This window comes from Ambystoma mexicanum, chromosome 9, assembly GCF_040938575.1.
Source record: "Ambystoma mexicanum isolate Mex_15411 chromosome 9, UKY_AmexF1_1, whole genome shotgun sequence".
Taxonomy (NCBI): Eukaryota; Metazoa; Chordata; class Amphibia; order Caudata; family Ambystomatidae; genus Ambystoma; species Ambystoma mexicanum.
In genome coordinates this window covers 690,850,368-690,878,122 of record NC_090931.1, presented here as the reverse complement: position 1 = coordinate 690,878,122, position 27,755 = coordinate 690,850,368, and the positions used below count along the sequence as shown (strand labels likewise).

The 27,755-nt window shown below is 45.1% G+C and overlaps 1 protein-coding gene across 2 annotated transcripts in view; it reads right to left on the bottom strand.

Moving 5' to 3' along the window:
* The window catches only part of NRP2 (neuropilin 2), a 193,178-nt gene that overhangs the window by 124,779 nt on the left and 40,644 nt on the right, over positions 1-27,755 (bottom strand). For both annotated transcript variants that reach the window (XM_069615560.1, XM_069615561.1), the window contains exon 2: positions 2,422-2,599. In XM_069615560.1, the coding sequence (XP_069471661.1) occupies positions 2,422-2,599 (178 nt within the window). The remainder of the gene's footprint in view (positions 1-2,421; positions 2,600-27,755) is intronic.

Sequence of the window (27,755 nt, the reverse complement as noted above, 5' to 3'; positions counted from 1 at the left end):
CCATCCAAAGTTCAAATGGTTTTCTGTCTCGTTTTAATTTGCTCTCACGGCCTCCAGCAATCTGAGGCTAATTATCTGAGAGGGAAGAGTGGTGTCTGAGTTACACAGGATGATTGTTTCTGGGAACCAGAAGCTGGAGGCATCAGAGCAAGCACATGCTGCGACTAGGGCTACATTGAGGGCATTCACGTGACGTGTGACCGGTATAAGAGACCTGCCACTCAAAACAATACTGGTTACAAAGGAGAATGCTGACACTAGATGATTTGCTCAGTGTATCTTGTCAACCTTTTAGAACTAACATGTCACCTCAGAACCACTTGATAACACTAGGGCAGGGATCTGCATAATTTGTCTCTCCAAATGTTTTGAACTACAAATCCCATTAGCAAGAATAGTCACTTGTTGAAGGATCATGGGAATTGTGGTCTAAAATGTCTGGCGTGCTGCAGGTTGCAGACCCCTGCACTACGGCAAGGTGCGTGTGGTTAACGCTCCTATTGCCCTATGCGGTCAAAGTGCATGTTTCCAAAGTGCCTATGACTGTCTGTTGAAGATAAAGTGGTACAAGCGCTAATCTCATTAGCAGGCTTTGGCTATATGCACTTTGTCAACTGAAAATAAGGTGATAGAAGCATTGACAACAGGCACTGTGTATGGAAGGGATAACAGTGGAAGCTTTTTCATAACCTAAACTTTGTAAACAGAAGGTATGGTGGTACGAGCTTTGAGAACATGCACTTTGTTCACAAAATGTACGGCGGTATGAGCTTTGACGAGCTGCACTTTGTCCACAAAAGACAAAGCGATGCGAGGTTTAAAAACGTGCACCAAAGCGATGCGAGGTTTAAAAACGTGCACTGTTTACACAGAAGTCCAAGCTGTAACAGCATGCAGGTTGTGCAAAAAGGACAAGCTGATGTGAGTTTTTACAACATGTACTTTGTACATAAAAGGAAAGTTGATCCACACCTTCACAACATGCACTTAGTTCACAGAAAGTAGAGGTTTAAATGTTTTGACAAACATCCAGGGTACAACTTGCGCAACTTCCTGTGGACTAAGTTCATGTTGATAAAATGGATCTGCATTACATAGAAAAGTTACAACTTGGGAACCGTTAGGAATAAACAACACTCGTGTCTACTCCTTGGGAGCATTGCGCTCGAAGTCTTGCATTTGTGAAATGCGCTTCTGCATCACTCAAACACACTGTGTCAAAGAAATAACGGCTTCCTTTGGAAGAAGCCAACAGCTTTCACAAGAGGGGAAAGGATTATGAGTCCACATCGTATGTGGCCACAATCCTGACAGCATATTCAGGAAAAAGTACACCTCTGCAAATGCTCACCTGTGCACAGTGTGGGCACAACACATACACGTGATTGACGAGGAACACTATTATTCATGCTGTGCGGAATGCGAGAGGAACATTGAGTATGGCAGGCCTGTGGGAACATGTGTTTTAGATGCATCGCCATTGCTGCTAGAATAGATTATTACTTAAAGCCCTGGACCTTGTGTCGTGTCTTCAGACTCGCCTAGAGGGAGCATAGCATCTTCACAGGCACCCACATCCAGGAATATCATAACTCGGCACCCCCACATTATTAGTGAGAATTAAAACTGAGCAGGCTCTGATCAACTCAACGCCTGTCTCAAACATTTAGGGATAGCTCTTATTTATTTACAAAATGCACCATGTAGGTACCCCAAGAAACCAATAGCACAAGGAAAGTGCACTTTTGCGTGCTTCTGTATGATGAGGCGTGTCAAGATTTTCAATAAGCACCAGTGAAACAGTAGGTGCAAGACACGGGCCGCGCCTATAGTTGCACAGTCATATGACTCTACATGGAGCCCACCACAATCAGAATTGGTTCTAGGTGGCGCATTTGAACACCTTTTCTCATTGCCCCAGTGCAACTGTTTTATCAACCATGGAAGGGTGACAGGCTGAGTCATTGCATCGGGATTCACAGTCGCGGCTTGCAATTACTAGCTAATTGATAGGTAAAAAGTCAAGGACAGCAATAGACTCCAGCACTAACACAGTGGCCGTCCCTGATTAGTCTCTGTTTCACAATCCGCAGCCTATTGCTATAGAAGTCAAACACTCAAATTGGGTGCAAAGGATCAATACATAATCAATATCTCCCTAGTGCCAAGGATTAGACAGCGCGCTCTGATCACATGGGAGCCGTTCGAGAGCTTGCCGATCAGTCACGCGAGCCCTCTGTTTACTCTTAACTATAATGGCATGATGACGCAGGCTTTGGAGAACCGGCGCTCAGTGTTGGGTTTCATGCGCTATTGATCGGCCACATTATTAGCTCATAGTGGGATGAGATTATTAGCAGACGGGAGTGAAGGGGGTGGGGATAGCAATGGGAGGTGGGCGCACGAGAACATGGATCTTACTTGCAGTCGTGCTTTTCAATTTCGAAGTGTGGGTTGAAATTCAGCACAATCTTCTGGTTCGGTTCTGGCGCCATAATGATCCATTCACAGGACTGGTGGGAGGGGTAGTCATGGGGGTAGCCAGGAGAAGTGATGTATCCAGCATCTTTGGCATTCAAGCGCTCCCCGCACGATGCAGCTGTAAAAGAAAGCAATAGGATTTGAAACACTGTCTCATTTCTTTAAAACACGTTTTTGGATTCATGAATTGCAGTAAGTCTTCCTTTATGGTTCGAGACTTTTTCTAAATCTAGTAATAGCAATGCTTTTCCAAGTTGCTGACAACCTATGGAGCAAGAGCCTAAAGACAGAGCTGGAGAGTAAATCAAGTCTATATAGTTGCAGCCGGCAATAAACTTGACAGAATTAACTGTACTAGCAGTCCTGGGGATCTTATCAGCAGTCAATTTACATTTAGCTGTGTAGATAGAATTCCTTTCTTACAATTGTAACTGCGCATGTGCTCTTGGAAACATTTTCACAAGCGATAAGTAAAAAAATAATAATTATTATTATGACCATCCCATAGCCGGCTGATCCCACAACTGAGGTCTGCATTGTGTTCTTCCTGCATTACAGGTGTAAATGGTGGTTTAATTGACACAAATATGAAAGCAGTATATTTGAACAACCTAGATTTTGTTATAAATGTGTAAAGGCATAAGAAGGGGTGGGACAAGGGAGGGCAGGATGATGGCATGGTGTTTAAGGTAGAGAACACCTTCATTAAAATGTTTGTAATTGGGGGGACACAAAGTTCAACAGGGGTAACATCTGGAGAGAAAATAAAATAAATGCACCCAACATGTGCCTAGCACAGTCAAGAGTCCTCTATTTACACTACTGTACTACCAAACTGTCTACAGCATTTGAGCTAGATCTAACTTTAATCAGAGCTAAAAGAAATACTGGATTGTGGAGACCAACATGTTACTTTCTAACAGAAGCAAACAGTATACTTCCGTGTATCACACCACAAATCAGTTCCATACGATGATATGGCAAATAAAAGTAAATTATCAAAAAAGTCCACAGAAAAAGCAGATTAGCCAATACAAGTTGTACATGATAATTCAGCACTATTCCACTGGGTTCTGTGGTGGTATGTAAGGTCTAACCCCTGTATGATGTGCACCACTGCACAGGATCCCACAAATAACAAGCACCTCTACATCTACAGGTGCCCGTGCACGCGCGGGCGTGCGCGCTCTCACACACACACACACAAGCACACAAACTCTATATGTACTCCAAGGCTCATACCCTCATATCTGCAGATCCAGGTGTTCAGGAAGTTTGCAACTTAGGCGCAACTACTCTGGAGGCGTTATTAAGGGTTCAACCAGAAGCAAACTTTCAGGTAGAAGCACGTGATCTCCTGTCTCAGGTTTAGAAATTGCCAGGAGCTGGGAGCTATTTAGCTCCTGGTTACAGCCAAGGGCTGCCTTGTTAACTTGAAGCCGAGAGCTACTAGGAGCTACTTCTGATTCCCCTGGAAAGCAGCGCCATAAGTAGGTAAATCTTGGGAAATGTTGGTGCAAACACAATTTTTTAACATGGTTGTATATTTTTAGAGATTGCATTAAGGGTCAAGTTCAGATCCATGCCCACCAGGACTGGGGGGGACGATCACTGTAGAATTTTAAGAAGAGCTACCCCTGATGAATGTCAGACATCTAAGAGTCAACAGACAGAAACATGTTGGGTTATATATAGATTGCAACAAATTAATTTTTCACTGATATTTGTATGGTAAATGTTGTTTTTTTTAGTTAATGTGGTATGGTTGTTTTTTTATTTTTACATTGATGTTGTGTATGTAATCGTCCTCTTTTTTGATAACCTGGTTTTAGGGTTGTTCCTTAATCTGTGTATTATTCAACACAGTTTTAATGAGAATTATGTCTTTTTTCTATAATAAAAATATTTTTCTTAATGATATAGCTTTTGTGTGTTACACCTTTCCTTCCCATTAAAATGTAACATAGCACAACATTCACACACCACCTGCAGCCCTCAATTTGTAGTGTTGGCCTTGGATTCGGGAGGGTTCCAGTTGATGTTGGGGTGCGCTTTTTAATGGGGAAACACATCTTTGATTTAATATTTACAAGCAAAACACAGCATGTTATCATTATTGAAAGGCACTGGCACGGTGTAAGCAGCTGCAAACCAGGCAACATGCCAATAGGTGCACCCACATACCCTTCCAATCACGTGCCCTTCAGCACAATTAGGCCGAAAACGGGTGCTGTGCAAAACTTATGCATAGTAGAAAAAAGTATAAAAGAAAGTGGTGCAAGGTTACAGTCTGCGTAAACAGTTAGTCAGATGTGTTATTATTCCCAACATAACAATCCCATGCAAACAGGCTTTTGAAAAACAAGCTTCTGAGGGCTGAACTTCCAATGCTCAGAACCAAACCATAGTGACCAGTTGAAAGCAGCCAGCAGGCCACTCGCCACATAAGGCCTCGGTTTTTCTCATGAGCTTGTTGGCTCTGGTGGCGACTGAGAACCACCTCTTAGCGAGATTCTATCTTGACACAGAAGGCACTTTTCTCCTGGGAACCTGGTGCTAAGTAGCCAGGGTCACCTAAAGGCAGCAGAAATCATCTGTCATTGGCCAGATGGAATTTCCAACGAGAGCACTTCAGGCCCAAATAAAAATATGTATGGTGTTTCGCTTTATTGACACCAGTCAATAACGATATCATATTCCTAAATTGACCAGCAGGGGAAAATAACCCTCCAGTTGGCAAAGGCCTCCAGGATAATATCTTAAATAACCACACAGTCTTTCCAGTTTATATCTATTTATGTGCCTGACATTTAGTCTAGACTGCTCCAGGCCATTTATTTTCTAAATGGCTAAATAATTGAAAAACTGCGACTCGCCACCTTATATAGGAATGGAACCGGGGCTAATTCCTAATGGAGATCAGGCCCACATTCTATTATCAAGTGGGATTCCAAGAAAAAGACATGAACATGTGGCATGATTTGGCACTCGTGTGCAAAGGCCGGCTGGCCTATAGGGAAACTGGAAGATTTTCCCAACAGGACGACCCTTCAGTGTCATGTGATTTTCTATGCACCTAGCACGGCCCCCTTTAAAATGCACCTTCTGTGGGGAGATCTTGCAAATACCATGTAATTCAGTCCACATTCTGCAACACCACTCCATCCCTGGCTGCCATGGTGCACAATAGTGGTTTTGTGGTAGGCCGACAAGCGGTCTGCTAAGCATTCCAGGCTGGGCAGCGCACTGCTGCAGCCACTGGCTTATAAAAGGCCCTGGAGGGTGATCTCAGCTTCCATAAACATTTCCTTGCCATAAATGTCTGGGGTATGATTTATGACGGAGTTAGACGCTAAAAAGGAAATCGTGGTACAGTACATCGAGGGAAGGCACTTATTGTTCCTTCATTTACATTCACACTTCAGTTTTGCTGCATTCCTGCCCGCTAGAAACCTATTAAGTCCACGAAGCTAGCCATATGTGTTCCCCATGATAGCTTTAGCAAGGGGAGCACAAAAATGGAGCATGCTAACCACTGTGGCTCGTTGCACACTGCTGCCACGTGGCCACAAGGTACCGATGTACAGTAGTAAAAATAAAACCACTTGTCCTAGAAGTGCTAATGAGTAAAACAAACAAAAAAACATTACACAATGAATGTACAGCAGGGCAGGGCACCACGTGGCACGTACGGGCTTCGTATTCTCAGAACACGTTGGTCTAATACTCCATTTTGTTGTAAACATGTCTATTGTGTAGGTTCCCTGAGAGACATCCTGTGCCTCCTCTAGCCCTTAGCACTGGATAAGCAAGAGCTGCCAATTATGCTTGACATGTATTAATAGGCTATTTGTATTGTGGTGTTTATTCCATGCCATGAACATAAAAGAAACACTGCATCTAGGACATAAGAGATTATTATTTGCATTGCTGCACTTGCTCCCCGACAATGGATATGGAAGAAATATTATTGAAATATTATCAGACCAGCAGAAGTCAATTTGTAGGTCTCTGGAAAGTTGTAGCGCTGGATGGAACTGTAACTGATGCCGGGCAGCAGGCAGAAGGGTGTCACTACATATTTTCCCCACCAAAAATATTGCCATATATATGGTTGTCTGGAACGGCCATAGGTGATATTTTTACGGGAGGGGGTAATTTTTGTGGTTTTTAGGAGCGGTGGTTGCGGGGGTGTCCTCCGCTCCTTTAAAAATAATGCGGGGTTTGCAGGGTTATCCCCCGCAGGTTCCATGCCTTAATATACCGCAAAAATATGGCGATATTTTTGTATGGCGATATTTTTGTATGGCGATATTTTTGCAGGGATATTAACACATGGAACCGGCAGAAGGGATGAATCTTGCAGCCATGGGGATCAGCAGTAGGACGTTACTGCAGAGTTGCTGGCTGATGAAAGGTGCAAGCGCAAGAGGATCTGTGTGATTTTTTCAACAGCAAAAAAATCCCACAGCTGAAAGGAAAATATTTTTTTTCTCTCGCACATTTCAATGCATTTATATGAGGGGGGAGACCCCTGCATCCCCCCCATACTGTTGGGTGTCCTGACCCACGTTTAAGCTACCCTGCTACAACATTTGGTGCTGTGGGCTTAGGAAATTCAAGATGGCGGAAAACCCACATGTGCGCCGAAATCCAGGAAAGCTGCGCAGTTTGTGCGCCCACCAAAATGGTTGCCTCACTTGCCACCCACCAGTGCGAGAATGAAAGGCCGGGTTGCCATGAGGGAAATGGGTTGCCAAAGGAAAAACAGTAGCGCCGGTTAGCTTCAAAGCGCTTTAAAACCACCATTGGACTACCCGCACAGTAGTCTGAAACCATTGGGAATGGCAATGCTGATTGCCAAATGCAACCTAGAAGTGTGGGGAATTCATTTCTTAAATCCCAAAAATGAGTGCAGTACCAGTACTCACCACTATCCAAAAGCCGGCGTTTTAAAACCACTCTGTGTGTTTTTCTGAAGGCAAGCAAAATGCCTATTTCAAACCTTGCAACATGTGCAAAATATTCACTGAACACCAGCAGACATTTGGCAGAATGGAGTTTTGTGTGCCTACAAAATCTGGGAAATGAAGAGCCCAAAAACAATGCTTATAACAAAAATGCTATGGAGTCAGCAGCTTAAGCCTAACTGCAACTGGATTTAAAACCACCAAAATCGAAAATGTTAAATTAAATGAGTGACCTATGTTTGGTGTCACATGCCTTTGTAACTGTTGAAATGTCATAGTTTTGCACTTAGAATCAGCATTCTAGCTGCATGTGTAAAATTACAAGTTATTTTAAAAGCAACAAAAAGTTAGCTGAAGGTCTGGCTTAAGGAACTTGATTTTGCCTAGCAACTACCCATCAGGAGTGAAACTTGAGTCACCACTGTGTTCCCAGGCCAACCTTCCTTTTGCTGCCCAGGCTAAGGATATGCCATCTATCTGATAATTGAATTATCTGTGCTCTGCAAGAGAGTGAACAAAGCCCTCTTCACTCAGGCAAAGGTTTTTATTACCGCAGTCGTAAATTGTAGCTTCCTCTTGGCAGGAGCTGGGAGGAGCACTGCCTGTGAGAGCAAGCTGGCTTGGCAGGACTGGAAAGAACCAGAAATTCAACCTTGTGCTGAGGGTAAACCACACCCCTTTGGAGCCAGAACATAACTTTAAAAAGATGAATAACTCATAGAGCGGACATGTGAAAATTTTATAAATGATACCATAATTCTTGTGATTTTTCTGCCCACAGTTTAAGACGTGGTAGGAACCGGTGGTATGTTCAGGGGGGTTTTAGCGGAAAAGTGGATGTTACTCTAAATGTGTGCATGTTAAAAATCTGAAACTTCATCAGTTAATGTCCCTACCCCCTGCACACATGTATGTAAAGTTGGGTCCATGTCGGAAATTGAAAAAGCAGTTAAAAAGTCAATTATGTACACTCTTTGAATGCAAGCTCCGAGAATGAGCAGATTTGGACATAGACATGGCTAAATTCAGCCACACCATGTATATGTAATTTTAAACAAATGTGTACCTGTGCAAATATGTTTTTAGGTCAGATATAGATTGTGTGTAAAGTTGACAGGGGTGGGTTCTCTGTATCATAAACAGACCTCATCATGATGACACTTCATTTCATTCCCCCAATCAAGGGGACGAATGAAAGCTGACCAATGACGATTGAGAGGGGCAAGTCTAGTGATGCAACACACACACCCATTCTCAAGACACAGATAAAAGCAGACAGACAGGACAGATAGAGACCTTCAAAATCCATCTGCCGCTGGAAGCCCTGCCGGAAAAATCCATACTTACCTCCATCAAACTCCAGAAAGCCAAACTAGAGACTTCAATCTATCCAGACCAGAGAGAAAGCAGTGCTGTGCCCAGCTGAGACCAGACTAGAGAGAAAGCAGTGCTGTGCCTAGCCGAGACCAGACCAGGCGCTGTGAGCAGAACCCGGAAAGACCTGACCAGACTGTTGACCAGATCGTGACAAAGCCGCTTTCCGGTTCAAAATCTCTTGTGAGTACTTAGCAAAACTCAGAACACATCTCTTAGTTTAAATTCATCTAATTCAATCTATTTAACCTAAGTAGAACTGCCTCCTAGCTGTCACCTGTCATTCTAGCTGCAAAAATTTGTCACTTGTCATTTTGAAAAAGTGTGCGTTTAAAATTTACAAAACCAAAAACGACCTTTACTAAATTGCTCATATCTCCGCAACCGTTTGGGTTAGAGACTTGCAATAACTACCCCTTATAGTTATAGTTTTACCGCAATCGCGGAAACCGCATCCGCGAATTTTGCCGCGATTTGCAAATTTCTTCACGTGTAAAAAGACAGCAGTTTTGATTTCCATTTGCCAGAAATTCGTTTAACCTGCTAACTATCCCTGCATCATTGCTAGTGTGAGCCTGGACTAATATTAACTAGATACCACTCACCCTGAACCTCTATAAGGGAATTAAAAGCAAATTTAGCATATTTCTCATTCATTGCCAGCACATATCCAAGCATTGCCTGTGTTTTCAAAACTCCTATCTGTTTTCTGTAAGCTTGCTGGGATTGAACTGAATTACAGTTGATTGCATTTCTGAGGACTGTGTGTTTTCCTTCCATTTCCTTGCATTGCATAAAGAGGGGGGGAGGGAATAGCCCGAGAAAAGTGATTACATTGTCTGGTTGAAATCATATTGCGTATTTTCTGTACTGCATTCATTGAATATTGCATCCACCTGAGCTACATAAAGCATCCTCTACCACATTATACTTTTGTTCCTATTTACCAGTGTGTTACCTTATCCATTCATGTCAACTCATTAGTGATTATAAGAAGTGTGTGAGTGCCAGATTCTCCGTTGTTGATCTTTATCATATCAGATTAAGTGTGTTATTCAATTATTAATTTATTATAAAGTGTGATATATATATATCTGTTTTAATTTATCAAATAAACCTTTTAAACTTGCAAAACAGAACTACTTCTTGGCTCAGTGGGGTCAGGGGGATTCCAAGAGAGGGGTGTTACACAAGGGTAGTCATCCAGGACGCATGAACTGGACCTAAAGATATATCAATAAGGGTTTTCATTCAGTATTCTAGACTAGGCGTTAACTTGGCTGTAGTGCTGAATTGAATCCTCTTACAAAGTGGGGGCTCGTCCGGGATGTTGGGTTAGATTTACCATTTGTGCAGATTAATACAGTGTGCTAACTGACGGGATACATACATCCAGTCGGATCACCACGCTGCATTACGCTGTGAAGCATTCCTCAAAAGGGACACTCCAAGAAAAGTTCTGTTCTGCAAAAATAAAATACAAACTTCTGTAAGTCAGGACAGAGACCAATCTCTAGAATGACGACCTTAGTAGACATGAAAATAGCCAGAGAGCACCTCTTGCATAAGCTATTTGTGAGAGGTGAATGGACCGAACAGGGCCAGGATGTGTGGTTGCAGGCCATCACACAACAGGTCACTGAAACAGGGTCAGATATATATAGAGATCAGGGTCCCTTACATGTGGCCCTGAGTGAACTATATATGGCTCCTAAAGCCAAAGAGGAACACAATAAGATTGCCAGGATAGCAGCATACCTGTACCTATATATGGGAGACATGCAGGATAGATGTGCTGAAAGCCAAAATCTGGCAAATAGGCAACAGATGGCATTACAGAAGGCCCAATCTGATCTGGACTCTTCTGAGCAGAGGCTGCAGAGGAGCCAGGAGTCAGAAAATGACAGCAGACTGTACATTACTAAAATAAAGGAGGATATGGATGTGCTGCAAAAGGAAAAGTCAGAACAGGATACCAGATTTCTGGCCCTACAGAAGGAGCACCAAGACAGTTTGGACTCCTTACTGCAGAGCCAGAAAAAGCTGGAGCAACAATTAGACTTTAACAGGGCATGCACGGAGCAGGTAGCCACCCTGCAAAGTCATCTAGATAGAGTGAAGGTAGAGAGCAACAAGCTGATCTTGAAAGACCTGGATACCCAGGCAGAGTTTGATGAGGAGCGCCAAAAAGCTGGTGCCCTTCAACGGCAAAGGGACGACCTGGCGGCACAAATGCAGGCTCTTAGTCAGGAAAGAGACGCCTTAGGCCAGGAAGTCTGCCATTTAAAAAGGAAAATGGAAGAAAATCACCTGGCCCACCAGGGGCTGGGTGACCTCCAAAAAGAAAACCAGAACTTGGTAGAGCACACCAGAAGGGTGGAGGATGCTCTAGCAAGAAAGGAGCAGGCCAATAGGGACACAGCTCAGGAGGTAACCCTCCTGCAGCAAAGACTGGCCCAGTTCTCCAGGACCAACCAGGAAGCACAGAGGGAAAATGAGGCCCTCTGTCAACACAATGATAGGCTCCAGCAACAGGTAGCGATGCAGGAGAAACTGATAGAGTCGAGTAAGGCCTTAACAGAGGAACTGAAAGCACAAATGCAGGCTCTTGCATTGCAACAGGGAGCAGGGGCGGATAGAGATGAGGTCCGCTGGGAAAGAGAGACTCCTGACCATAACCGCAGGAGCCCTAACACCAGGGGCCTTCATCTTCCCCAGTCCCTGGACTCTACCACCCCCGTGTCCCCTGGCGCACATGAGCACAGGGCCACAGGGATGGCAGATTACTATCCAGCTAAGAGTATGGGGCTCATAGGCCAGTACCATCCAGGAATGGAGGGGTGGGCATCCGGGTATGGGCACCCAAGTACAATACAGTTCAGTGGGGAACCCCAGGAGAGTAGGCCCATTAAGGGCATCCTGAAAACCTCTGCCCAGTTAGGTCAGTGGAGGGGGTACCCATCAAATCCTGACAGCAAGGAGGAATCTGAAGACTCCTCTGAACTGCGCAGGACACAGGAGACCAGGTCCCCACATTCTGCCAGCCATTCCCAGGCTCGCAGAATCCGGGAAAACCTGGAAGAACAGACGGGAACCTCTGGGAGCAGTGCCTCTGAGTCCGACGAAGAATGGACAAGGGTTACCCGAACCAAAAAGGCCAATAAGGTAAAAAGGGCCTTGCTCAAGGACCCCTTAAAGCAGATTAAGGCGATCAGGAGCGTCATCACGCCTTACCATAAGAACGCTAAGTATTCTGTTTGGGAGCACTTAGAGTTGTTTGAACAAATGATGGAGACTTTCCATTTGAAGGACAGCCAAAGCTGCATTCAATATGTAAAGTGGACCTTCTCCCCGGAATACTCCAGTTTCTTTGCGGGGCTGGAGGACCAAAATCATTTAAGATGGTCCACCTATAAGGCGGCCATCCTGAAACATTTTTCTGTTCACAGAAATCCTCAAGAGGCTCGCAAGGCAGCCTACAATTTGCAATGTGGGGAGGATCAGGCCCCACAAGAATTTGTGCAGGAGTTAAAGCGGGCTTTTGCACAGACCACAAGAAGGGTGCGCACGGATAGCCGTGAATTTATAAACACGTTTTTCCATGCCTTGCCCAAATATATCATGACCCAGCTCGTGAGGGATTTTCACGAGAAAAGATCTTTAGACTGGGTCATTGAACAGGCTACCCGCATCTATGAGGTGCAGAAGCCCATAGAAAATAAAAGCAATGCCCAGAAAAACCCCAAAGCCAACAGCACCCCTGCTGCTGCCAAGGTGGCAGAGGTAAAGGTCACCCCCGTTTTGGATTTGGAGATGGGGGGGCCTAAAAACCTACCTGCACCTAATAATGCTAGGCCCAGAAGGTCCTCGGGCCAGTCGCAGACAGGGAGCCAGGGAGGCAGCCCCACAAATGGGGTCCCTCGCTCTCCTGACTATGTAAGTCCTCGCTACAAAGGTAACAGACCCATCCTGGGTTATGTGTGGACTCCTCCAGCCCAAGGGGGGGGATCCAGCCAAGCACCTAACCCAGGGAACTTCCCTCCAAACTTCCCACAGGAGGGCAGAAATTTACCAAACCCTGGGCAGAACTTTTTCCCCAGATATCCACCCGACTTCCAACCCCAAAATCATCCATCCTTCTTTCCTCAATTCCCTGAGCCCAGACCACTGAATCCGGGAGAGGGGAGGCCAAGGGTGGAGGGGTACCAAAATCTTCCCAACCAGGGGTACTACCAGAGGAGGGACAGCTACCCTTCCCGGGATCAGCCCAGGGGAGAAAACAGGGCCCCGTATCAGCCTGAGCGGGTTTCCCAGTTAGAGCGCCAGGTTCAAAACATGGCGCGGGATCTGGGTCACATACTGAGGGCTCAGCAGAACCCTCAGATGGGCGTGCCGGCGCAGAACGCACCCAACTCTGGACCTGGTGCTCCAGAACAATGACGGGGGCAGCACCCCGATAAATCACCGGTTCCCAGGGAGGAGGCACAAAGGGAAGGGGGGTGTAAAGCCTTGGAGGAAGCTTCCTTCCTCACTTGTAAACAGCCCCTGGAAACCCAGGAACCGGAAACAAAATCTCTTGCCCCTGAAAGTCTGCCTCCTAAGGAGCAGAGGGGGGGTAGGAGAAACAAAAGACCCAAACAGACTCAGTTTGAGGAGGAGGTTCAGATCTTCCAATTTGAGGGAGAGGGATCCTCAGAGGATCCTGGGAAAAGGATCTTCTCCTTCAGAGAGGGGGGAACTCCTCCCAAAGAAAAATGGGTCCCTAGGGATGCAAATCCAGACTGGGGAGATGTGGAGACTGAGCTACCGCCGCCCACCATCTCATCCCAGAACCAACAGCAAGAAAATCCCCTGGTTCAAACCCATCCTGGCGACTGCCTCCAAAAAAGGGGGGGCGGCCCAGAAACGGAGCCAGGGGAACCCACAATGGCTCTGATCTCCAGTTGCAAATTTTTTCTTTCAGATTCCCAAGACTCTCCACAGAATTCTGCCCAAATCTCCTCGCTAGCGATGTCCAAAACCAGAAAATTAGCCCACCAGTTGTCCAAAAATGTACATTATCTGTGCCCCCTTGAGGAGAAGGAGGGAAGATATTATGCCCCGGTACAAGTACAGGGGCAGGGTACAATCTCAGCACTGGTGGACACTGGATCTCAAGCTACCCTTCTGTCCAGAAGGGCCTTTGACGAACTGAATGCAGGAAGGGGAGAGAATTACCAAATTCCTCTCACCTCTCTTCCTGGACAACTGCAGAACTTTGACGGGAAGGAAATTCCCATCGAGGGGACGGCAGACTTGGACATTAAGATCGGGCGACACAAGTTGAAACACCCGGTCATAGTTGTGACCCCAGAGGGCACCCCTTGTTTACTAGGGAATGACCTCCTGAGAAGGTTGTCACCCCTAATAGATTGCGTAAACAAGGTCCTCTGGACCCAGACTAGCCGACCAATAAAATTAAAACAGAGTGCCAACCATGTTAGTTTAAACGGCACATGCCACATGGTTGAACAAAAATCTGACCAAGTAGAATTTCACTTCCAGAATAGCCAAATTCCAGACGTGACAGTAATAGCAGTAGGACAACAGACTGGTGATGGGGGGTCCTCTCTATTTCTGAAAATCAACCTTCCTTCCAGTCTAAAGTGGTACTCCACGCTGGAAGGAAACACTCTGAAATTCTATACCAATCCACAATCTGAAACTCCCACTCCTATAGTCCAGAAAGATGTGAAATCAGCTCAGAGCCTGGCTGATATTCAGCAAATTGGAGAGCAGTTGTTCATCCCTGTTCAGTTAAATGATGGGAAGGACTCTGTTCTCGCTCGAGTGTGTGTGAACAACGGTAAGAGCTTCATCAGCGAAGCCATGTTTCGCCAACTCCCAAAAGAACCAGCCATTCCCACCTTCAAACTGATAGACAAATGGGAAATGGACCTGGAAGTACCTAATTCCAAACATCTCCTGCCAAGCAGGTGTATGCTCAAAATCTCCATTGGCAACAAGAGCATAGTCCATAATTGTTGGGTCGTGCGAGACGTCCCTGCCGCCTTTTACTTAGGCAGTGACATTCTCAATCGCTTTGCCATTAGTTTGGACCTAATAAACTTCAAAGCTTGGTCCCGATTAGCGGATAATCCCATGGGCTTTGATGATCCAGAAAAAGCATTTAGGTCAGCTCAATTGCTACCTTATGCAGTTGAAATTCAGGTTAAAGAGGAAGTCACCATCCCAGAAAGGACCCGACAATTCTCCCTGGAAGTGAAAGTTAAAAGGGGACAAGAGTTGAAAAACCCTGATGCTTACATACATCTAAATGCTTCTCTCCAACAGCAAGGGTTGGGGGTAAACCCGACTCCATTAGTCAACATAGAACATGACCCCATTCTAATAGAGGTGGATAACAGCGACTTAAAGAGTATTACTCTAGCCGCAGGCACCATTATTGGAATGGCGGTTGATGACCGACATTTCTCCATTGATCTTGTAAATGAACTGTTAGGACCCATCCCCAAGGACTGTTTTGACAGTGACAGTGATGACAACGCAACACCAGACAGGATTTTTACCCGGCATGGGGGGAACTTCCTGGTGTACACTTCCTGCCCCTATGGTAAGGAAGATGTGACCTGTGACTTCAGGAGGGATGAGGCGATTTTCCAGGTCCATGAGGGCTGCCTTTCCCACCTGAAGCCTCCGGTCCAAATCAGCACTCTGACCAGGGACTTCTCCACCCAGCTGGAGGAGGCCGCGGAGATAGCCAAACCAGAAGTCTTTCCAGGCTTCAGGCAGATGGTGGAAGAGAGAGTCAACCTAGCTGATGCCTGTGTGACTCTGGAACAAAAGCAAAAGTTGAAACAAGTTTTCTTGGATTTCCAAGATCTCTTCGCGGTAGACTCATATGACTGTGGTCGCACCGACATCCACACCACAACAATCCCCACGGACCCTGGCATGACTCCTGTGTTTGTGAAGCAATATCGCTTGCCTCTCGCATCAATGGAGTCCCTTACTGAAATAATTAAGAACCTTGAGTCCCGGGGAATAATCCGTCCCGTCCACAGCACTTTCAATAATCCGGTGCTGGGAATATTGAAGCCAAACGGCCAGTGGAGACTCTGTGCCGACCTCAGGGAGCTCAACAAACGGGTCCATACTTCCCGATGGCCTCTGCCCTACATTGACCAAGGGCTGGCCCAGATCCAGGGGTCACAGGTATTCACTGCAATAGACCTGACCAATGGATACTGGACCGTGCCTGTCAGTAGGGAGGACCAATACAAGCTGGCTTTTACCTTTGGGGGCCAGCAGTACACATGGACCCGGACTCCCTTCGGATACCTTAACTCCGGTAATGAGTTCAATATTTTCCTACATAAGGCCATGCCCGACCTGGGTACGAGGGGTAACCTGGCTTATGTAGATGATGTCCTCATCAAAAGTTCATCTGTGGAGGAACACATAGCGGAGATCCGTTATGTTCTGACACAGTTGAGGGCCGCCGGAGCAAAACTTTCCTTTCAAAAAGCACAGTGGTGTAGAACCCGTGTTAATTTCTTGGGGCATGAGATTACTCCTCAGGGTCTCTGTCCCCAGGAAAAGAAAGTGGAAGCACTTCAGAAACTGAAAGACCCCACAACTCTGCGGGAACTAAGGAGCCTCCTTGGACTGACTAATTACAGCAGAAAGTTCATTGAGGGCTACGCAGAGATCACCAGACCCCTGATTCATCTCCTGAAGGGGGGGGTCAAGTGGGAATGGGGTCCAGAACAAGCCGAGGCAGTAAAACAACTCAAAAGAAGCCTCTCACAAGCGCCTTGCCTAGCTTACCCTGTCAGAAACAAGGAGTTCTTCCTGGAGACGGGGTTCTCTGATACGTGCTTGACGGCAGTATTATACCAAAAGCATGACAAGGTCAATAAAGTAATCTCCTATGCGAGCAAAACTTTATCCTCTGTGGAGGAAAAATTCAACGATTGTGAGAAGGCACTCCTGGCAACGGTGTGGGCATTGAAGAATTACCGCCCGTTTATCCAGGGGGAACACATCATAGTGGAGACTCCACACCAGCCTCTGCAATATCTCCAAAGTGACAGAATCCGGGCCGGAAATGTGAGTAATTCCCGAATTACTTCCTGGATTCTGTCAATGCAAGGCTTTCCTGTGGAGGTCCGATATGGCCAAAACAAGAAGAGTCCCCTCGCGCAAGGTCTGGCTGACTTGCATGATTGTGCCAGAGAAAACTGTCTCGAGGACGAAAGTCTAAAAATAAAGGACAACATGGAGGCATACCTTAATTCCCCCCACAAAGTCTTTGAAGAAGACAAGTGTGAGGGAATGCCCACTGTCTATGTGGATGGATGCTCTTACCATGTTGACAACAACGGGGAGAAAGAATTGGTGGCCGGCGTAGGGAATGCATGGGTCAATGAGTCCCCAGAACCCTCCGCTGGATACAAAATTGGTCCCCGAAGTAGTCAGGTGGCAGAATTGATGGCTGTGCATCAGGCCATCCTCACTGCTGTCCAGCATCAACTCCACAAACTGGTCATAATCACAGATTCGGATTATGTACGGAACGGGTTCGTGGAGCACCTGGTTAATTGGAAAACCAGAGGCATGTTATGTGCTAACAACAAACCCTTGAAACATGGGAAGTTGATCCAAAACATTGATGATCTGGTCACCTCGAATGAGATGACCATCTATTGGAAAAAGATCAAGGGTCATTCCAAAGTAGAGGGACCAGACAAAACTGGAAATGACTTAGCTGATCAGCTGGCCAAAACCGGGGCCATCCAAGGGGATCTAATTGAGATTGAGTCCCTGTTGGGGGAAATCCAGGTCACTGCCATCACTAGGTCCCAGACAAATGCTCACAACGACCTTTCAATTGCACAATGGAGTAAGGAGACCCCTGATGCTGATTTGATTACCGCTCAGAAGGGGGATCCAATTATTGGTAAATTTTACCAGCACCTTGAGGACCCTGAGAACTTTCCCCTGACGGATACCGATTACATTGGGAAAGAGGACCTAAGAGTGTTGATGAAATGTCCAAAAATGTTCCGGATCCAAGACGGTTTGCTGGTAAGGAAATCCAAAGCTGGCCACGATCAGTGGGTGGTTCCTACCTCATTCCGAAGCCTGATGTTAAGTCACGCCCATGATGCGGCCACCGCCGGTCATAGGGGGTTTCACACAACATTGGAAATCTTAAGAGAGGTTGCATACTGGCCACACATGGGGCAGGACCTCGACCAATACTTGAAGGGGTGTCTTGTGTGTGCACAATTTCAGCCATCATCCCTCACGCACCGGGCGCCTTTACAAAAGAGGGGAATGACACTGCCATGGTCAGATTTACAAATCGACTTTGTAGGCCCTGTGATTCGCTCGGCTAGGGGGAATAAGTACATGTTGACTGTGACATGCTTGTTTACCAAGTGGGTGGAATGTCTCCCAGCCCCAAATTGCAAGGCAGAAACTGCAGCTGCCTTGATGATTAACCACATCTTTTCCCGTTTTGGTCTACCTCAAAGGATTGAGTCAGACAGAGGTAGCCACTTCACCAGTGAAGTAATGACAAAGATGTGGGAGATACTGGGGGTCAAGAGAAAGCTGCATATTGCTTATAGACCAGCTTCTTCTGGGGCAGTAGAGAGATATAACCGGACAATTGTGAGCATATTAAAGAAGTTTGTGGCAGATTCTGGGCCAAGTTGGGATATCCGATTACCTCTGGTCCTAATGGCTATCAGATCTACCCCTTCATCTGCAACCAAAATGTCACCATTTGAGTTGATGACTGGGCGCAAGATGGTGCTTCCTCAGCATTTGCTCTACAGGACCCAAGAGCAGACACTGATAAATGCCTCCACTACTCATGAGTATGTAGAGAATTTAAGGAAACACCTCCAACATGCTTTTGCTTATGCTCAGCGGAATCTAGAAAGATCGACTGATAGCATGAAGACCCATTATGACCTGAAAACTTCCAGGAAGGAATATCAGGTGGGAGACCGGGTCTATCTATACAACTTCCAAAGAAACCAGGCCAAGCAGCGCAAATTTTTGCCTACATGGAAGGGACCCTTTGAGATCGTCGATAAGATCTCCCCTGTGGCCTACAAGATCCGCATCCCCAAAGGTGGTTCGGCAGAGGGGGAAGACAAGTGGGTCCACATAAACCAGTTGAAATGTTGCCATCCCAGGCACACTCTGCAACAACTGGAGGAATCCTCTGGAATCCTAGCGGGTACTGTATCAGACTAATTCAGTTCCAATCATAAAACATACCACATCTATTCTCTAACATACTGTGATTTGTATGAAACTGTCTCGTAGTTATACTGTGTTTTTTTTTCAAAATAAGAATGTAATATTTGTTATGATGAAATGCATATGCTGCCCCACTATCTCAACAGTGGTGGAAAAAAAAAAAATCGTCTATGAGTAGATATTGCCGCTTTTGCTTTATCATCCTAGGAGAGATGAAACCATGAAGGATGACCAAGAAGGACGATCCGGAGACCGGGAACGGAGATCCAATGGGCCCAGTGGACCGCCCAATACTCCCATCAGGACCGGCGAGGAGAACTGATCGATCTGACCGGATGGAGAAGAAGATGCTGAACTGTGCCATCTACAGAAGAGGAAGAAGATTATGCGGACAGACCGGTGCATGGGTCAAAACCCTTGTGCACGCGACTCCCCATCGACTCAAATTCAAAGTGCAGTCGCGTGGGGGGGACTTGTTGGGTGTCCTGACCCACGTTTAAGCTACCCTGCTACAACATTTGGTGCTGTGGGCTTAGGAAATTCAAGATGGCGGAAAACCCACATGTGCGCCGAAATCCAGGAAAGCTGCGCAGTTTGTGCGCCCACCAAAATGGTTGCCTCACTTGCCACCCACCAGTGCGAGAATGAAAGGCCGGGTTGCCATGAGGGAAATGGGTTGCCAAAGGAAAAACAGTAGCGCCGGTTAGCTTCAAAGCGCTTTAAAACCACCATTGGACTACCCGCACAGTAGTCTGAAACCATTGGGAATGGCAATGCTGATTGCCAAATGCAACCTAGAAGTGTGGGGAATTCATTTCTTAAATCCCAAAAATGAGTGCAGTACCAGTACTCACCACTATCCAAAAGCCGGCGTTTTAAAACCACTCTGTGTGTTTTTCTGAAGGCAAGCAAAATGCCTATTTCAAACCTTGCAACATGTGCAAAATATTCACTGAACACCAGCAGACATTTGGCAGAATGGAGTTTTGTGTGCCTACAAAATCTGGGAAATGAAGAGCCCAAAAACAATGCTTATAACAAAAATGCTATGGAGTCAGCAGCTTAAGCCTAACTGCAACTGGATTTAAAACCACCAAAATCGAAAATGTTAAATTAAATGAGTGACCTATGTTTGGTGTCACATGCCTTTGTAACTGTTGAAATGTCATAGTTTTGCACTTAGAATCAGCATTCTAGCTGCATGTGTAAAATTACAAGTTATTTTAAAAGCAACAAAAAGTTAGCTGAAGGTCTGGCTTAAGGAACTTGATTTTGCCTAGCAACTACCCATCAGGAGTGAAACTTGAGTCACCACTGTGTTCCCAGGCCAACCTTCCTTTTGCTGCCCAGGCTAAGGATATGCCATCTATCTGATAATTGAATTATCTGTGCTCTGCAAGAGAGTGAACAAAGCCCTCTTCACTCAGGCAAAGGTTTTTATTACCGCAGTCGTAAATTGTAGCTTCCTCTTGGCAGGAGCTGGGAGGAGCACTGCCTGTGAGAGCAAGCTGGCTTGGCAGGACTGGAAAGAACCAGAAATTCAACCTTGTGCTGAGGGTAAACCACACCCCTTTGGAGCCAGAACATAACTTTAAAAAGATGAATAACTCATAGAGCGGACATGTGAAAATTTTATAAATGATACCATAATTCTTGTGATTTTTCTGCCCACAGTTTAAGACGTGGTAGGAACCGGTGGTATGTTCAGGGGGGTTTTAGCGGAAAAGTGGATATTACTCTAAATGTGTGCATGTTAAAAATCTGAAACTTCATCAGTTAATGTCCCTACCCCCTGCACACATGTATGTAAAGTTGGGTCCATGTCGGAAATTGAAAAAGCAGTTAAAAAGTCAATTATGTACACTCTTTGAATGCAAGCTCCGAGAATGAGCAGATTTGGACATAGACATGGCTAAATTCAGCCACACCATGTATATGTAATTTTAAACAAATGTGTACCTGTGCAAATATGTTTTTAGGTCAGATATAGATTGTGTGTAAAGTTGACAGGGGTGGGTTCTCTGTATCATAAACAGACCTCATCATGATGACACTTCATTTCATTCCCCCAATCAAGGGGACGAATGAAAGCTGACCAATGACGATTGAGAGGGGCAAGTCTAGTGATGCAACACACACACCCATTCTCAAGACACAGATAAAAGCAGACAGACAGGACAGATAGAGACCTTCAAAATCCATCTGCCGCTGGAAGCCCTGCCGGAAAAATCCATACTTACCTCCATCAAACTCCAGAAAGCCAAACTAGAGACTTCAATCTATCCAGACCAGAGAGAAAGCAGTGCTGTGCCCAGCTGAGACCAGACTAGAGAGAAAGCAGTGCTGTGCCTAGCCGAGACCAGACCAGGCGCTGTGAGCAGAACCCGGAAAGACCTGACCAGACTGTTGACCAGATCGTGACAAAGCCGCTTTCCGGTTCAAAATCTCTTGTGAGTACTTAGCAAAACTCAGAACACATCTCTTAGTTTAAATTCATCTAATTCAATCTATTTAACCTAAGTAGAACTGCCTCCTAGCTGTCACCTGTCATTCTAGCTGCAAAAATTTGTCACTTGTCATTTTGAAAAAGTGTGCGTTTAAAATTTACAAAACCAAAAACGACCTTTACTAAATTGCTCATATCTCCGCAACCGTTTGGGTTAGAGACTTGCAATAACTTTTATTTGATAGCTTAGAATCGTGGCTTTCCTATGAACCAAGAACCGCATTCCTACCCCTTATAGTTTTACCGCAATCGCGGAAACCGCATCCGCGAATTTTGCCGCGATTTGCAAATTTCTTCACGTGTAAAAAGACAGCAGTTTTGATTTCCATTTGCCAGAAATTCGTTTAACCTGCTAACTATCCCTGCATCATTGCTAGTGTGAGCCTGGACTAATATTAACTAGATACCACTCACCCTGAACCTCTATAAGGGAATTAAAAGCAAATTTAGCATATTTCTCATTCATTGCCAGCACATATCCAAGCATTGCCTGTGTTTTCAAAACTCCTATCTGTTTTCTGTAAGCTTGCTGGGATTGAACTGAATTACAGTTGATTGCATTTCTGAGGACTGTGTGTTTTCCTTCCATTTCCTTGCATTGCATAAAGAGGGGGGGAGGGAATAGCCCGAGAAAAGTGATTACATTGTCTGGTTGAAATCATATTGCGTATTTTCTGTACTGCATTCATTGAATATTGCATCCACCTGAGCTACATAAAGCATCCTCTACCACATTATACTTTTGTTCCTATTTACCAGTGTGTTACCTTATCCATTCATGTCAACTCATTAGTGATTATAAGAAGTGTGTGAGTGCCAGATTCTCCGTTGTTGATCTTTATCATATCAGATTAAGTGTGTTATTCAATTATTAATTTATTATAAAGTGTGATATATATATATCTGTTTTAATTTATCAAATAAACCTTTTAAACTTGCAAAACAGAACTACTTCTTGGCTCAGTGGGGTCAGGGGGATTCCAAGAGAGGGGTGTTATACAAGGGTAGTCATCCAGGACGCATGAACTGGACCTAAAGATATATCAATAAGGGTTTTCATTCAGTATTCTAGACTAGGCGTTAACTTGGCTGTAGTGCTGAATTGAATCCTCTTACAATACCCCTCTTACAAAGTGTATTACCCTAACTCACCCCCCCCACATTTAAATGCGGATTTCGAAAATCTGCATTTTCGGCAGCAGTATTTTCGTGATACCAGCGGTCTATAGGCTTCTGGCTCCGTTTTTCTCTGGTTGGAAACAGAACTGAAAGTGAGGCCAGGATATTGTGGTTAAAAGGCCCGTCAAGGTGGAGATGCCCCTTAGCCTCACTCGGGCCGCGCCTGCAAACAATGCCAAATGCATGGGCGACGCTGTCGGTTTAGGCAGAATCCTCTCCCCAAAGAGGACGGTGGCGACTTGCATATTCTTTATTCCACAAAAGCTCTGTGTATTCTCAACTTTATTTTCATGTAACTTGAACACGCAAGCCATACTAGTCCAAAATATGGGTTGGATAGCCCTTTCTAAAACGCCTCATCGTTAAAAAAAGGATGCACAGACATAATGTGAAAATCAACCCCCTTTACTAACAGGAGTTCCCAAATGCTGATGCTTCACCCACAGCAACTAAGATGGATAAGGCACATTCGGTCATGCATCCACTGGCAGAGGTACAATCGCCACTTTTCGGACCGGCGTAGCCACTCAGACTAGTACAGTGGTGATTTGTCACAGTATAAAAACTTCAAAATATAAACTAACACAACACAAAATGTTGCCACGATGAACATCAAAAATCTTGGTAATTTTTCAGGGAGTCATGAAAATTGACAATTTTCATTCTGACATCCAACCAGGCCCAACCTTTGTTATTAAAAGGGTTTCTAGGTAGATATACTTCTCAGATCACAATTTCTCTCACCTGTGAGTCTATTCTAGCACAAACTCACTTTTCTTTCAGGTCCATTCTTTCCACTCTAGGCCTGACAACTGTCCAGGACTTTGGGCTTGAAAATTGCTCAGTACTGTGCAAAGAGCAGGATGTCCAGTAATCACAGATCTTGTCCCGAAAGCTATCTGGGCTCACTTTGTTGCCACCTTTTAGCTTAACTAGGCAATTGCAGCTCAGGGAAGTGGTTGGACGGGGATGGTTTATATGCAGACTATTCCCAGAGGAGCCCAACAACGGGCTAAATGTAACACATAACACATAAATGCACTAGGAATCCTGAACTGTTCCTCAGCAGGGAACCTGCATCCTGAAATCCATCCTAACCCAGAAGGGACATTCCCCACTTATCCGTACTGTAGAACTGGCCATTATAGCAGGTAGGCCCGTTCTGCTGATCTTTAGATGCACTGCTGTTTACATTCTTGACTTGAAACTTGAAATATTGAATCCCTGTTACTCAGTTCTTTGAGGTGGCCTCACTGTGGCATTAAGTGCTAAACAAGAAATTAGCATGCAATAGCCTTATGGCAACAGTCATGAAACATACGCATCTTCCCACACAGGATGTTCAGTATCAGACCAAATATTATTTCCACATGCTCCCAAGATGTCACAAAACATTATTTTTCCTCTTCTGCATCTGCCCATCATTACATCCGAGACACTTTAGCCTATTTGCCATCATCTTAATTTCACTCTATTCCCTTTCGTCTGCAGACTAAGGTCTGGATGGCCGTGGCGGGAGCACACAATGCCCAACTGCAGAGATACGAGAACAAGACTGGTCTATACAGCAAAGATCGCGTCATAAACAGTGACCCCATAGGGACTTCTTAGGTTGCTGCATAGACTTGGCAATCCCAGTACTTCTCAAAAGAAGGCCATTTAGAGGGCTCCATCCTTGAAGTTCTCTAAAGAGAAGGACCCCATGATATGAGGGTACTGATTTTAAAAAAAAGGTTGGGAAGAAAAAGAAAAATTTGGAGGAAAATCTGTACATTTTTCCTCCTCTATTCTTTTTAAAATTGCAATAGGTAGCCACTAAGGCAACCAAACGTAATTCCATTGCCAAAGTCCTTATTGTGTTTCCTAATTGAAAACGAGCATGTCCAGGGAGACTTCCTTCATTTATATTGTGTAGGGCCTGCAAACACTGGCTCTGTAGTCAGCGGATATCAGAATGTGACATTAATTTGCTCTTTGAACAAATTAAAATGAGTGGCAGATGGTGAAATATTTCATTTTGTGCCATTTAGTGGAATGTCGTAAATTTTACAGAGCATTTGACAGAAGCCAATTGTATGTTTTTAAATTGCGAGCTGGAAATCACTAAAAGCTGACTGATCCATTAAGGGGTTTTTAACATGAGGCTACCCTATCCTATTAGGACTTTAGGGTAAAGCAATACTGTGATAACAAGGGGGTGTCCTAATAGATCATTTCTGAGATCATTTGTCTCTCTCTCTCTCTTCTTTCTAAACTTAACTTTGTGTGGCCTACCTTATTTACATCCCTTTCGGATGATGGTTAAACCTTTCAAAATACACAGAGTAAGTCGTGTCTGGTTTATTTAGTATGGGTTTTTGAGAAAAACAGGAGATTTTGTTTTTAGTGGGCGAGAGCCCACTGATGTGTATGGGTGGGTACGGGGCCTGGCAGGTGAGCGAACTGGCCACCTAGCGTGTGCCAACAGCCAAAGCATGTGAGTTGAGAGCTGCGGCTAGATCACTTGAGAGTTCCCATGGTGGGGCTAAGTTCACAATGCAAGAGAACGACAAAGGATTTCCGATTATTCATCGATTCAAGTTTTGGAGCGACCCTATACCAGCTTTCTGCACCAAACAATGACCTGGCAATGCCATTTTAAAAACGAAGTAAGACTGTGGTGCTCCTGGGAATTCCACACGTAGCATGATGTGAATATCTCTCTGCTGAGAGACCTCTTTAGAAGGTCTGTCTGGAATCAGAACCATAAAAAATGATACAGCATATCCATGCATTCTTTGGCTGAAGAGCTGTGGTGGCACTGCCAGCTTTGCCTACACAAAGAATAACCGGGCGGGGCTGTTTACAGCTTCTATATACACTGGGACTATCAGGATCACTATTTGCATATGTCCCTCCTGCGAGCTCTCTAAATGGTGGGCTGATTTCACAGCTCTGGGCATCAGCAAAGCAGTTCTATCCATTCATAGATTTAACATGGGGACCCATTGTCGGATCTGAAAGGGAGGGCTTCCGGTTGCAATAACACGGAACAGCGAGGGTGCTACAAGGAATTTCCTTTTACTCCTTGATTCAAGGTGTAGCTGGATCTGAGGGGTCCACAACAGATCTCCGGGTCCAAGGATGCTGCAGCCGCGCTGCCTCAGGATTTGGTCACATGCATTTTAAATTCAGAGGAGATCACAAAGGAATCTTATCTCAGAGGGATCTTTGTTTCTTTGAGTTTTCTAAAATGCGGAGTGGAAATCTAGTCACACATGGATAAAGTGTGGCATAGCATTCAAGCCGGGAAAATGACGAAGCTAGTCTAACGTCTAAAGTCAAGCTAATGATGGATGGTTTCAAAAAACCCTCCTCCCTCCAAATCCAAGCCTGACAAAAAAATCCATTACCCTGGGCTGGTTCAGCATAAACAAAAGTTGGGCCTTTTTTCAAACCCTGACAAAAGAGGCTCTCTTCTCCCGTTGGTGGAAAAAAAAGTTCTGTGTCCTGCACATGAAGGCGAACAATAGGAACAGGAAGTTCTTCACAGTGGGATTTCATTCTCATCTGCTCAAGGGAGTCATCACTTCCTCATCCTATTTCTTGTCGCAATAAATTACTATTTTTGGCCTGTGTGCAGAAGCTCTTGCTTAATCTTGAAGAAAAATAAATAAAAAACGAGAGACATAAAAGTGGATGAAAACTATTTGAGAAAACTCCGTTCGCACTGTCAACGCATTCCTAGCGACATTTCCGCACAGAAATCTGGGATTAAACAAATAACATTTCAAGAGTTGTAAAAGGCTGAAAACATCTGGGTTTTTTTGGTCCCTGTAGGGACCATGCGCTGAACACAAACACTGAAAAGGCCACATTCTGACAGAAACGGCTCTCCGGTGCGCAGAGGATGTCTATACATCATTTTTACAGACAGACATTAATAACTCACACCTCAGCGCACGTACGCGTGGTCACGCCTAACTGCGAGCAGTCACACTCCATCCCCACAAGGCAAGGGTAAATATCCCCCTGGCTTTATAGGGTATTATGCTTGGCATGGGGCAATCGGGAAATCAAGAAGTAACTTTTGAAAAGAAAAGAAAGTTAACATTTCCTGACTTCATCTGCATGCTCCTCTCACCCCTTACTCTTGTCCTCACCCCCACGGGCCCATCTACCGAAGTCCACAACACAGGGCTGCGACTGTGCACCCTCTGCCTGCCCAGGACAGGACATGAGGAGGAGGGTGTTGTGAAAGAGTGAAGCAGCGTTCCAGGAATAAAAGCACCCTAGGAACGCACGTTCAGGCAAAGCAGTGCCACCTGTTGGCACACATCTGAGCAAAGACTGGGATTAAGCCCTCAGGGATCACCATTTACCTGGAGGCCAGGCAAAGTAGCTATTTGCCTGGCATATCGACAGTAAGTCCTGCTATATGCTGCAGTGCCAGGGCGTGAAGTGGAGCGGTCAACGCGGGCAAGGCTGGAGTGAACTTCCCCATGTTTGGATTTGCTCTGCGGTCTGAGTGACAGCTGTGCCTGACCTTGCATGGCAAAGAAATCTGGGACTCTTGGAATTCTGAATAAACTCTGGAAACACTATCAAATTTAACTTCCGTGGAAAAGTATTTTCCAAAGCTTTTTGGGGGGTTTCTCGAGAATCTGTCCCAATGAATCAAACCCAAGACTGAAAAGAGTTACACTGAAGACATTTCAGATTTCTTGTCCAAAAAGGAAAATGCACTTTTCATTCCATGGAAACTGAGAATTTCAAGGAACCCTGGGCAAGGAAGCCTCGGATGGGCAGTTGAATACATTCAGCAAATAAATATGATGTTAGCCTTGCATTCTTAATCTAAAATCGTTATGACTGTACCCATAGCAGGCATCTCAGTAAATGTACTACAACGCCAGGCAGAGGGGGCGAAGGGCAGTTGGCACTTATCGAACAACAGCTGCACCGTGAAAGACAAGATCACTGAT